The following is a 13,076-nucleotide window of genomic DNA, read 5'->3' on the forward strand; positions in this document are numbered from 1 at the left end:
AATTGCCAGGCTGTGTAAAAAGGGTGGGATATACATCTACTTTTTTGAAGCAACCAGAAACATACTCATGTAAAAAATATAAAGCTGCTACATGAATAAAGAAATAGGGCAGTCTGCTACTGCTAACAAGCTTGGTGAGCTGGCCCAGTTTGAAATTTTAACACTCAGCAAGCTTCACTATGTGAGCTATGTATATACCAAACTTTAACACTGGCCAAAGACCCAGACGCAGACAACTGGCAGTTTTACTTTCATTTCCCAAGTGACCTAGTACACTACATAGCAAAAACTGTGCCTTTATCCCAACCGTCCTCACACATGACAAGAGATACAGCTGCTGCCATTACACGATAATGAAACACAGGCCTAAAAATCGTATCTAGCAGAGCACAAATACAGTACCTGATCTTTTCTGCAGCTTTGATGGAGACTCTTTACCTACCAGAACCATCCCATGGCACCATGGTATGTTTTGTTTAATATTACAGACCTCCAAAGTTGACATAAGCTTGAATGTAGGTAGGGAGGTACTGATTTTTTGTCTTGTTGACATTTCTAGTTTCTGTGAATTACTCAGAGTTTCTTTACATACTTCTGTACTCCGCTTTTATGCTCTCTCCCCTATACAAGTATGGTCTTAAGAGCCACAGGGTAACAACAGTTGTATAAGGCTTTTTTATTATTCTATTGAGCACTCCAAAGAAAACAAGGTTATACTGTCAGTGACAATTCCACTCTCTGTGGCTTCAACAGTGAGGTTAAACATTTGAGGAGAGCTACTAACCTTTACAGTTGATATCAAAGATTATTTCTCCTTTGTTCATGGTATCCAACAGCTGCTTAACTTCTTCAGCATTTCCATTTCTAGCATCATGGAGAAGCTGCTGTTCTGCTTCAGTACTCATCTCTAATAAAGACATAAAAGAACCAATTTTGCAATGTCTTTTCTGTAAGATATGGCTTACTATTATCTCACTTTTCTCCCTTAAATATCAAGACCTGTATGAAAAAGATAATTATTTCCTACGTCAAACATGTTTAATGCACATGCTGTTCTCAACTGTCCAGCACCCAGTCATGCCCCTAAGAGGCATTAAAATTCTTCATATTAGCAAAGCACTTAAGCTTTTAAGAGGCATTGGGGGGGTGGGGAAGGTGAAAAAAAAATTGTAGACTTTTTAACCCATGTCTTCAGAATTAATTGAAACTTATTTTAACTGCTAACCTTGGGGAACAGAATCCATGTTCATATGGAGGCCTCAAATACCCATCAGGGAGTGGTATAATCAGCTCTTGGATCTCAGATACCTTACCCCACAAACCTGACTTGAAGGGGAATCAAACATTTTTGTAGATTTGACCTTCTTTCTAAGAAGCACAAGAGTAAAATAAGAGGAGTCCAATTTTCAAAGCAGCCTCAGAAGACTCTGATACACAATGTATTGCTGCCAAAAACAACAGTAAAAGAAGACCTTGCCCAAACTTAGAGTCTTCAGTTTTGGTATCTTCACCTGACACACCAGGCTTACCAGAGCCTGATGAATCAAGATTCCTAAAGTCGGTTAATGATTGCAAGGAACATAACTGGTCTAACACAGTTAGTTTTCCTATAATAGCCTTTAAAAAAAATAATAATAATAATAAAAAAAAAAACAGTCCCACAACTTGTTTACATTCTGCTGCATTGGAGAGCCAACTCAATTGCACCACACACACATTCAAAACTAAAAACAGATGCAGGGAGCTCTTCCACTGCTGTAAGATGAGAAGCCACTCAAGGAGAAAAGACAGGGAGAGCACTGGGTAAGCAACAGAAGCCTGTAACAGTAACAGATCTTGCTAATATCCAAGACTGGGAGAAAGTAATCTAGAGCAGGACACAGTGCCAAGTGGCCAGCAACAGAGAGAAGAGCCTTCCCCTACCTTTTTCTCAATCAGAAGAGGGAACGAGAGAATCAGTTTTCAAAAGGAAAGCTTTGCCAGGGAGACTAAGAAGGCTCTTTTCTAGCACATTTTAGAAGAACAAACTGGATCATCACCTGCAAGCTATCACAGACACAGCATACAACCTTGTCCAGCAGTGGTTAAAATACCCATTTGTGCATGCTTTTCAGTTCTGCTATGAAAAACAGTGTTAGTCCTACTAGTAAGCCTTCAAGCCCTAAAGCTACCTTCTCCTTTAAATAGGAGTCTACCCACTTGTCTGAGGCAACACAGGGGTTTGTTTTTGCTGGGACAGGTATTATTTTCTTCAGTGAATCAGTTCCACCAGCGTCTAGAGAAAGATCGAAATCAAGTATGTTAATGTACTAGCAGTCTGCAGTGGTTTTTCTGAAGCTGAGCAATGCTGTTTCAGTGGGACACAGAATGCAGCACTGAGAATCACACAGACAGAAGCTTCAGAGGATGGTTAGAGTTCATTCTGCTGGCTTACCCGGGGGGAGGGGGGGGAAGGAAGCAAAACTCATCCTTCACTACACACACACACAGAGCATTTCTTTAGCAATTTCTTAAATACATCAGCTGAGTGAAATACACTCTTATCATTACTCCCTATCATTTGTCAACATCCCACATGCACAGCAGGTATGAACAGCAATACGCTTCCAACACATTAAGAACCTGATGTTTCCATTTGATATTGACAAGAAGGAAGAAAAGACTGCTTGGGAAGGAACCAAGAAACTGATCCAAATGCACAACTCTTGTATGCAGCAAGGCCAGTCGTGTGCATGAGCAGAATGTTAAACGGCTGCGTTCAGCAGAGAGCTGAAACAGTCGGTAGAACTACTTACATGATTCCCCCTCCCCAAGCGGTCATTCAGTTAAAAACCCCGTGACTTGTTTGTACTCTTACAGCAAATAGTACCAGTAAAGCGATGTGTGTGGTAACACAGCTGAGAAAGGTCTGTGTGCTTTACTGTTTCAGTCCCCAAAGCTTTTGCTGCTTAGGCCAAGTCTCCAATTTCAATACACTTGGTAAGCTCGGAGCATGCAATGATGCATACGAATGACCGTCTGGCTATTAGTCATAGTTAGAAGGATCATTCACATGAAATCGTTCCTACTTCTGGGGCTGGAAAGTGAATCTGCGTGCAGTTACTCACTATGTAAGCGATACAGAGCCTGAAGTTTTAGCTAACTAGCTAAATTAAGTGCCTACATGAAGCTGACAGCAAAGGGACTCTTAACAGAACTCAGCATAGTCTTCAAAACACTGTTTTAAGCAGTATGATTTGTTCCTTAATGGAGACGAGCAGCTGCCAAGAGAATTCTGAGTGGCAAGCTTACAGTACTGAAAGAAATCAATACATAGGGACTCGAACTCTATGTGCTTACAGTTAAATTTCATATGCCTGTGTTCCACTGCAGAAGGGAATTTATTGTTTTGTCATATCACCTACCATCAAAATAGCTCCAAAATCCTCACCTACCGGCTTTGAGGTACTGAAACAGATCACCAAGGCAGAAACTGAAGAGTTTAGTTCAGATTTATCACTCATGAGACACCACTACCAGGTTAACCTATATGAATTGTGCTGCCTGAAAGCAAATCTACCAGCCACTTCAAAGAGCAGGCATCTGTTCACAGTCAGCGATGTTGCCAACATTAGCTTATTCCATTCATCAGCAGATACAAGTTAAACTGCCTTTCATGGCTGCTCTTTGTGCTTCCTACTGTTGAAAGGCTTGTACAGTAGTCTATACAGTCACTGCTATACCATAAGAAAAGCACACAAAAATAATACTTATTGCCTCCAAGACAGCCAAGATGTGACTGCAAAGCACTCCCGCTGAACTCGTTAGTACCACCTGAGCAGTACTTGACTGCTAGATCAATCTTATCCTCTAAGAGGGTAAAAGAAGAGCATTTAAGATGCTCCGCTTTTATCTTCCTCTATGAATTCTACAACAGAGTGGTTTTCTCACTCAGTTACAGCACCTGCCTTCTCATCGGGGTAGTTTCCTGACACACACTACAGAACCCAGGTTACCATTTTATTTGCACACCTGCTTAAAGAGTTTTTCAGGATACCTAGCCATGAAAGACAACCAAGCAGATGCTGATATACAAATTGCAGTTACTCAACTTCTGGAAGAATCCAAGTGAAGAAAAAAAAAAAAAAAAAAGTAGCTGCTTTTCTCACCAAGTAGTCTATGAAGACCTAAAGCACTATCCCTGACCGAGTGGCAGTACTGTTGATATCAACCATTTGCTTTTATGTTTTTTGTCTCCTGCCAAGGCCTTCTGCCACACGTATACAGCCCAGAACAGCAACAATATATGCTAGCAAGAACGTGGCTAGTTTGCATGCTGCTGCAGCTTGACAGGGTTGCAAGCAGCAGCAACAGGACTGGCACTGCCCAATTTAACGTCGAGGCTCTGAGTCAGCACCTACCGGTAGCGTAGGAAGCTTTCAATTCATGACAAGCAGGAAGGCTGGCAAGGAGCGCAGCGTTGGGTAGTACTTCAGGAGATCTCCCTCTAGCAGCGAAGATCAGACTCCTGCAGGAGAGGATGATACTTGCTTAGGAAGACTTTTGACATGTCCCAGCAAGCATGCCTCATGGAGTGATGCTCGTAAAAGTGGAGGACAAGAAGCACCCAACCGCACCGACGGAACCAGTCTACAAACCCACACGGCAGACTGCATGACAGGGGAAAGAGCTGGGATATCAGAAGCACCTAGTGATGTTATCTTGGAGGAGCAGCTACCTTAACCTCCAGCCAGAGGGTTCAACGAGCCTCTCTGATATGTCACGGTGCCTCACGTGCCAGCATCGCCTGCCTAATCACAGAATCATCTAGGTAGGAAGAGACCTCCAAGATCACCGAGTCCAACCTCTGACCCAACACTAACAAGTCCTCCACTAAACCATATCCCTAAGCTCTACATCTTAACGTCTGTTCAAGACCTCCAGGGATGGTGACAACCACTTCCCTGGGCAGCCCATTCCAATGCCTAACAACCCTTTCGGTAAAGTTCTTCCTAATACCCAACCTAAACCTCCCCTGGCGCAACTTTACCTCCCTGCCTGCTCAGCAGCAGCAGGTGCAGCGTGCTCAGCACCCTCGCTGGGGCAGCAGGCACTAAACTGACCCCTAATTTCTGGCATCCCACACCTGGCTCGCCTCCGTTCTCCAAACACTTCTTCCAGCCCAGGCACCTCAGCCAAGCTCGCAACGACCAACACCAGGCCAAAAGCAAGCGGGGGCAGGCGCAAAGGGGCGACAGCTCCAGCAGAGCCCACACCGGGCCCCCGCTCTCCGAACCCAAAGCGTTGGGGCTGCCCCACGACAGGGCCGCGAAGGGGGCTCGGCCCCGGGGGAAAGGGGGGTAGGAGGGACGGGGCGCGGTGATAACGGCAACCCGAGCTCCCCGGAGGCCGCCTCGCCTCCCGCGGGGGTCAAACCCACCCGGGGCTGGGCTGAGCCCGCCGCCAGCCCCGCTGCCAGCGCTCTGCAGCCTTACGGTCCGCTGCGGTCCGGTGCCCGCCGCCGCCCAGCCCCACGCGTGGCCGCTGCGCGATCCGCACCGGCACCGCCGGCCGCTCCCCCACGGCACGGCTCGGCTCGGCTCCGCCCCGACACCGCCAGCCCGCCCTCCCAGGGGCCGAGCGGGGCTCCCGGCGCCCCCTCGGTGTGTGGGGACGGGCAGCCGGCTGCGACCGCCCTTCGTGGGGCGGGAGGAGGAGGGAGAGGCGCGGGGCGGCCTCAAGGCTCCGTCCCCCCGCCGCGTCCCCTCAGGCAGCCATGGCCGGGGAGCGGGGGCGGCGTGCTCGGAGCAGGCCTCTGGGCGAACGGCAGCGTTGTGTTGGCTGTGGGGGGAGAAGGCGGTTCGGGAAATCGCCCTCGTTTTGTATATAAGTGTGAAAGCGAGTATGAGGACACAGGTCCTACAAATAACACAGAGAAGCACCCTAAAAGAGAGAAGTGGGGTGCTGCTGGGGCAGACTGACCTACTCCCCCGCCTCACCCACTCTCCTGGCCTTATTTAATCTCTCCTATGCGCTTCACTCAAAGCCCGTAGCTTGCTTCTCTGCCTTTAGCACCTGAGAGGGGTTCTGCATTTTGAAAGGTCCCACGGTGCCCCTGAAATCCTGCAGGGGCTCGGAAAGGAAGCTGGGAAGCTTTGTGGTGTGGAGGCATGGCCAAGGCTGTGTCACATGCGGGAGGAGCGCTGAAAAAGCAGGGCAGGAGTCACAGGTGCCATGAGAAAGTATCTCAAAAGATTAGGATGAAACTCCTCTTCCAAAAGTGGGCAAGTTCAAACCTGAGCATTTATTGTGAAACGCAGGATATAAGTAATGAAGCTTTTTTTTTTTTTTTTTTTTTTTTTTTTTTTTTTTAATTGTATGTAGCTGTGTATATCTTTACGCTTCTAAGAATTAAGATCCAAAAGGAAATACCTATGGACATCACACAAATTTACTGTGTTTGGATTTCTCCTGCTTCTCATTAGTTCAAATTAGTTGACCATTGCTAAGAGACCTGCTTCCAGGGATGCTTCAGCAGTAAGTGTACAACATCTGAGCGAAGGATCCCATTGAGCTTCCTTTAGGAGCAGCTCTTCAGGTTGCTGTCCTTACTTTTAGAGCACTGACAGTCTCATACTCACATTCCTATTTTTTCTTACATGCTCAGCTGCTCCTGTCTAAGCTTTTTTTCCCTTTATTTCTTCCTCTTGATTCTGGCTTTGAGCCATCTTCCATAACGCAATAACTGCTCCAAGCAGCATCACAATAAAACTAAGCCACCCTTTCTTTTCCTACTTTTACTATACTTTTTATACACAAATAATATATATATTTATATATTTCCTCATGTTTATCATATTTTTTGGTGACAAGATGAAATCAGCAGCCCATTGCAATTCAGTGCAGAGTTTATAGCATGGGGCTTTACCCTTCCTTCAGCCCGGAGTCAGTCGTGTTGTAGCTCCCTGTTCTGCACTGGTGAGTAGGGGCAATGAGTTGAGAAAGAGCAATGGCGCAGGTGGTTTTCTGGATGTCAGTAAGAAAACTAAGCCGACTACAAATGGCTTAGTGAAATACCTGTTTTACTAAGAATAAGAAGAGTGATATATATAGTGTGTAAATCTTATACCTCTTCAGATGCTGTGAACCCCACTTTCATACAACATCAGACTGACCCTGGATGGATTTCTCCTATGGCACACTATGCAGATGCCATCTGTGGAAGGAAACTCCTTCTTTGGTTATTTGAGCTGTTGTATAATTTCCTTACAAGAAAACAACTATCACAGAGGATGTTTGCATGAGAACTTCTTGCTGCACGGTCAGATAAAGGCAAGGCCATGCAGGTGGCGTAATCGCCAGTACAAAGAGGGAGCTGCCTGCAGGCTCCTTTTTTTGTAATGAGCTGGTGGCGTTTATCCTGAGGACAAGGGATCAGTGCAGCACAACACAGCCTGAAGGACACAGCACAGACCTGTGCCTGGTCAGCTGAATTGTATTGTGGATCAGTGACTCCTTAATGCACAGTGGTCTCCTGGTCAACATCACTACGCTCCCCTCATTTCCAGAGTCTTCAAAAGGCATCTATTATTTGCCAGTGCTTTGCCTCCTTGCACACCCCAACGTAATAATCCAGTGAGTTTTGGACTCTAAAGTGTGGAAAAAAAAAAAAGTGCATCTTGTGCAAATGTATCTTTTTTTTTTTTTTCCTTCTGTTTTATCTTCTTGTCTTGTCTTTCCTTTTTCAGACAACCTGCTGAAATTAGTGATGCAGAAGGCATGAAATTTCCCATGTTAAAGTTGAATGCACTGACAAGCAGCCTTGCACAGAACTCACCAAACTGTTTTGTCAATTATTTTCACAGCATAGTGTATTTTACATCATCTCCTGCTCTGGGATGGGGCAATGGGGCAACCTGACTGCAGAATTTGAAGCTGTAATGCCATAGCCTTGCCTGAGGATAAGCTTATTTAAGGAGGGAGCTTCCACTCTGTGTAGTGCATAATCAGCTAGCTGAATTCACTGCTGCAGGCAAACAAATCATATGACTAGAAGTATCAGAGCTGGAAAATTTCAAATAATACCACTCTTCATTGCCATTACTTTAAAAAAATAACCCCATTATTGTTGTTGATGTCATTACTAACAACTATACAAGCCAAGATACTGATCATTTCTCATTTTACAAGGTACCACTGGCAGCTGAGGGAAGACAAGAAGTATCTCCCTACACTCCTGCTGGCTCTGCACAGTTGACCTATGTTACTAGTGGATTAACCAAGGATGAAGTAAGGACTTTAGGAAAACATTCAGAAAAAGAATAACTGGGCATTTATATTGCTACCCCCCATGCAACTTCACAGTTTTATTTATGTCAGCACTTTAATATGCTGACAATTTTTTATTCCTCTTCAGCTCAGCAACAGAAGGTACACATGAAAATGATGAGTGAGGTAAGAAATCATACGTGACAGGTTGTATGTATGTTTTTACACAGTAAAATGTTTAGTGACTCAATGTTCATTAATTTACCAACAGTCGTTAAACAGAAACTAAAAATTTGTTCCCTAACATCTTGCATGCTTCTTGACTCTGTTTGGAAAGCAGGACAGCAAACACAAGGCCAGGTTGTTTTTCCATATCTGTGCATGCCAGGCTGCCAGAAGACAGGCACAGCACACAATTAACAAATGTTCTGACTCTCTCTGACATGATCCCTATTGGTCTTCTGGGATTACCAAGGGCAACTTCCAGTGACTGATGAAAGCAAATTTTCATGTTGTTCTGAACTGTCTGCAATAGGAAATTTTACAGATGCAAATCTGTTGCTTGTATTTACGTTGGAGGAAATAGCCCTGTAAAGCGGTTAATTTGTAGATGGTGTGAGCCTGATTAACTGTTGAGATTGCTCTCTGCTGTTCAAAGCAAGGCTGAAACAAGCTCAGACAGTTTTTGGAGATGTTCTTCAGAAGAAAGCATCAAATGAAAGAAATCATTTAACGTGCCTCTTTTTATGTGAATGCATGTACAGCAGGAGAAAATGTGAGGATTCACTGTTACTACATTGTATTAAGGCTTTTATGTTTCTCTAGCTCTACAGAAGACAAGTGTGTGCTATTTCAGTCAGCACACAACTGGATGGTAACTAAAAAAGGAATAAATGTTCTTATCCAAATTGTCACAAAGTATATACACTTCTGTCTTACCAGACAAGTAGCTTTAGGCAAAGATTAGGGCTTGCTTAATGCACATCTTTATTGTGATTGAATCAATTTGGTTTGGTTTTAATTCCAGAATGACAAATTAACTGCATGTGGAGAGATTATAACTGTGAACCTTATAGCTAATGTTGTCAATTTGGCTCTCAATCTAGCAAAATACATCACTGTACAATTTAAAAACTACTTCATTCTTAAATGTGTATATATCCCTTATTGGGTGGCTCAGACTGAGATTTATATCAGATGATGACTGTAAGCAATCAGATCATTATAGAAAATTCAGTCTTGTTGGTTATTATAGCAAACTGCTGTCATTGAGCTATTATTAACATAAAGCTTCAGTACTGACAGAGCCTTAGTAAAGAAAATCCTATTCAAAAACAGAATACAGAACCAAGAGCATTAATTGGTAGTACATGGCCTTTGTCCTTAATTGTTTTAAACCTTACTATTAAAAAAAAAGAAGAGAGAGAGAAATTACAAATACACAGTGCTGCTTGAACTTTTGTATGCAAAATCAAGCAGAGTTACTGATATTGTGCTCCAGGGTTTTAGTTCTTTTTATAGATTTTACTTTTTTTGTGATTCATCCCTGATTTGTCCTCTTATGTTTACATACCAAAGTTAATAGTCAAACTCCCATCAGCTTTAATGTGGTTAAGATTTCATGATGTATGTCTTACATGTGATTCTTGATCACAAATCAGAATTCTTCGCTTGTATCAATTGTGGCATTTTACTCCTAATTAGCATGTACTGTGTACTGTCAAAATCTGTACAGTTTTTGTGACATCACTTCTGTATCAACTTGGTTTATTCTATAAACCAAATGTTTATAAGCTTTGAATCATAAAATTAAAACAAACAAATAAAAACCATAAGCAAACAGCCAAGAAAAAAAGAAAAATAATAATAATAATAAAAAAAACAGACTAGTGAAGATGAAAGAATTTACAACAACAAATGGAGCTCAAATGAGCTAAAGTTACATATGAAGGGAAAATTACGTTTTTCAGTTAGTTCCTTTTCCTTCATAATAACATAAAGATGTGGCTATTTACCTCCCCCGTCTGGACAGATTTGGTAATGGGATTAAAACAGTATATTAAAAAACATTTTTGAAGTTTTGTTATTTTTTCTTTGAAAAATGTTGGTGGCTTTTACATAAATTGCATTTAAATAACATTCTTATTTCAACCTTTTTTTTTTTTTTTTTTTTTTTCTTCTAAATTTTGCTTCCTTATCTATGTAAGTATTATTTTTATCTGGTCTAAGGGTTTTGTAGATTCTGGTTTCAGAAAGGCACCAGTAAATGACACAGTTTATTATCTTGTCCTGACAAGACAAATGCAAAAAATCTACATTCTCTATAGTAATCTGGGCCACTTCCTGACCTTCAGGGTCTTTATTTGCTTAATTGATTTAATTTGAGCTTTAAATATTTTTGTTTGCTCTCACAAAGGAAGAACTGATGGACCAAAGGTTAGATTTAGTAACCTTTTTAAAACACCAAAGTCCATTCATTGCTGTGAAGAACATTAGCTTGGGAGACTTTTGGCTATTAATAAGAAAAATGAGTTTCAGTTATGGACTAAAAGAAGACCCCAAGTGTTTCAGTAAACTCTACTATGCTGGAATCCCAAATTTGAAAGTTAAGGATATATGTTTTGTATCCTGCTTTAACATAATGTTTACTTCAGACACAGAAAATAATCAGCTGTTAAATACTCCTGTGCACCATTATCAATTCAGCTACTCTAATATTAGTTATAAACATTATAGAAACATTATAAACATTAGTCTATCAACATGCTGGAGATTCATTAACCATATTTGTATCCATTTCAGTTCAGCAAGACTTATAATTATTACTGACAATGAAAGGAAATGACTGAGTCCTCAGAAATCCCTCATGAAATCCATATTTTTGTTATTTATTCTTTGTGTCTTATCTGGTACAGTTTCCTTCTAGTCCAGTGATAGACTGTTAAATTCCTTCAGATAAGATATTATAAGGACAACAACAGTCAAAAATATTGACAGTGATAATCTTAAATTATTTAATAACAAATACTGTGAATACTCATGTAAATTCATTTGTTCAACTAAGTCAAAAGTATAAAATGCAAGCACTATGTAGAGACTGCTATCAGAAAATGTAAAAAGTCCTGTAATGCCATAGTTCTCTCTTGAAATTTATAAGGCAATTTAGTATTAGGACAAACAGATGCAGCATCATCTTTTAGGTCCCTGTAGATTAAAACTTTCTATCATGTTTTGGTCAGAAAGAAAATTCCCCCTTTTTTAAAGAAAAAAGCCTTTCTCTTTCTCTCTCTCTCTCTCTCTCTCTTTTTTTAATTATTTTGTCATGTTCTGAGACTGGGTACATTCTTTTTATTACTCTTTAAAAACAATTAAACCAGCTCTGCCCATGACACTGAAGGTAAATGTAAAGTCAGAAGCCTTACTGACCTTGGAAAAATTCCCTTTCCATGTTGTCAAACATGGGCCAACCATTAGTATTCATAATCTCACAATTAGAAAATTATGTGTTTAACTAAGTACTCAAACTACAGCAGGATAGAGTTCTATTTTATTTTTCTCAATTACTACAGATTGGATTCACTAAGAAAAATGATTTTTTTTTTCAAAGTTTGATCTCTGCAAACTGACCATGGAAATTTTCCACATCGGAAAGGGAGAATATATTATTTTCTCTGCTGTAATCTGTAGCATGTTAAGGTTGCCTGCCTCTCAAACTACTTTTTACATTAACTCCTTCTCTCAAGTCTTTTCAGATGTTTTATGGGAGAGTGGCTGGAAAGCTGTGCAGAGGAAAAGGATCTGGGGGTACTAATAGATGCTTGCCTGGACATGAACTGGCAGTGTGCCCAAGTGGCCAAGAAGGCCAAGAGCATCTTGGCTTCTATCAGGAATGGTGTGGCCAGCAGGACCAGGGAGGTGATCGTCCCCCTGAACTCAGCTCTGGTGAGGCCGCACCTTGAGTACTGTGTTCAGTTTTGGGCCCCTCACTTCAAGAAGGCCATCGAAGCCCTGGAAGGTATCCAAAGAAGGGCTATGAAGCTGGTGAAGGGCCTAGAACACAAGTCCTGTGAGGAGTGGCTGAGGAAACTGGGGTTGTTTGGTCTAGAGAAGAGGAGAATCAGGGGAGACCTTATTGCTCTCTACAACTACCTGAAAGGAAAGTGTGGGAGCTGGGGGTCGGCCTCTTCTTACAGGTAACCAGTGATAGAACTAGAGGGAATGGCCTCAAGTTGTATCAGGGGAGGTTTAGGTTAGAAATTAGGAGAAATTTCTTCTCAGAGCAGTCAGGCATTGGAACGGGTTGCCCAGGGAGGTAGGTGGTGGAGTCAGTGGGTAGTGGGTGTTTAAGGAAAGGTTGGACTTCGCACTTAGGGACATGGTTTAGTGGGTGACGTTGGTAGTAGGGTGATAGTTGGACCAGATGATCTTAAAGGTCTCTTCCAACCTTAATGGTTCTATAATTCTATGATTCTATGATTTTTCTAGATTTGGGATTGATTTTATTGCTTTAATTCAGACTTTAGTTGTTGCACATTTTTCTTAAAGTGCAGTCCTAAAGTTTGATGCAGAACTTCAGCTGGGGCTTTAGCAGCTCTGCTGCTTCCAGTATCTCATATTATCTCATGTGTGTCTGGACATGATGGCATAGTGGTTTGTGTGTAAGCAAAAGCATAGTACTATTGGTGAATGCTTAGCTTGGGATTCACTACAGCTCCCAAATAATTTCTGTGGAACTGTTGTCTAACCAGTAATTCTCCGCCCTGAATTTCCGCAGTTGATAATACAGTGCTGAATTTGTCTCTACTCATTTGCATCCTGTTGTGTTGTGT

At 42.0% G+C, this 13,076-nt stretch overlaps 1 protein-coding gene across 3 annotated transcripts in view; it reads right to left on the reverse strand.

The window, feature by feature from the left end:
• OSBPL1A (oxysterol binding protein like 1A) overlaps window positions 1-5,615 on the reverse strand; it is a 78,172-nt gene extending 72,557 nt beyond the window's left edge. Inside the window, exons 1-3 of one of the 3 annotated variants that reach the window (XM_035317546.1) lie at window positions 5,539-5,614; window positions 4,401-4,507; window positions 785-907 (exon numbers count right to left, since the gene is read on the reverse strand). In XM_035317546.1, the coding sequence (XP_035173437.1) occupies window positions 785-905 (121 nt within the window). In that variant the 5' untranslated portion in view covers window positions 906-907; window positions 4,401-4,507; window positions 5,539-5,614. Of the gene's footprint in view, window positions 1-784; window positions 908-4,400; window positions 4,508-5,538 lie in introns of all 3 variants that reach the window. The other 2 variants (XM_035317547.1, XM_035317549.1) reach the window with 2 other exon arrangements.
• Window positions 5,616-13,076: the final 7,461 nt, after the last annotated feature.

This window comes from Oxyura jamaicensis, chromosome 2 (assembly GCF_011077185.1).
Source record: "Oxyura jamaicensis isolate SHBP4307 breed ruddy duck chromosome 2, BPBGC_Ojam_1.0, whole genome shotgun sequence".
Taxonomy (NCBI): Eukaryota; Metazoa; Chordata; class Aves; order Anseriformes; family Anatidae; genus Oxyura; species Oxyura jamaicensis.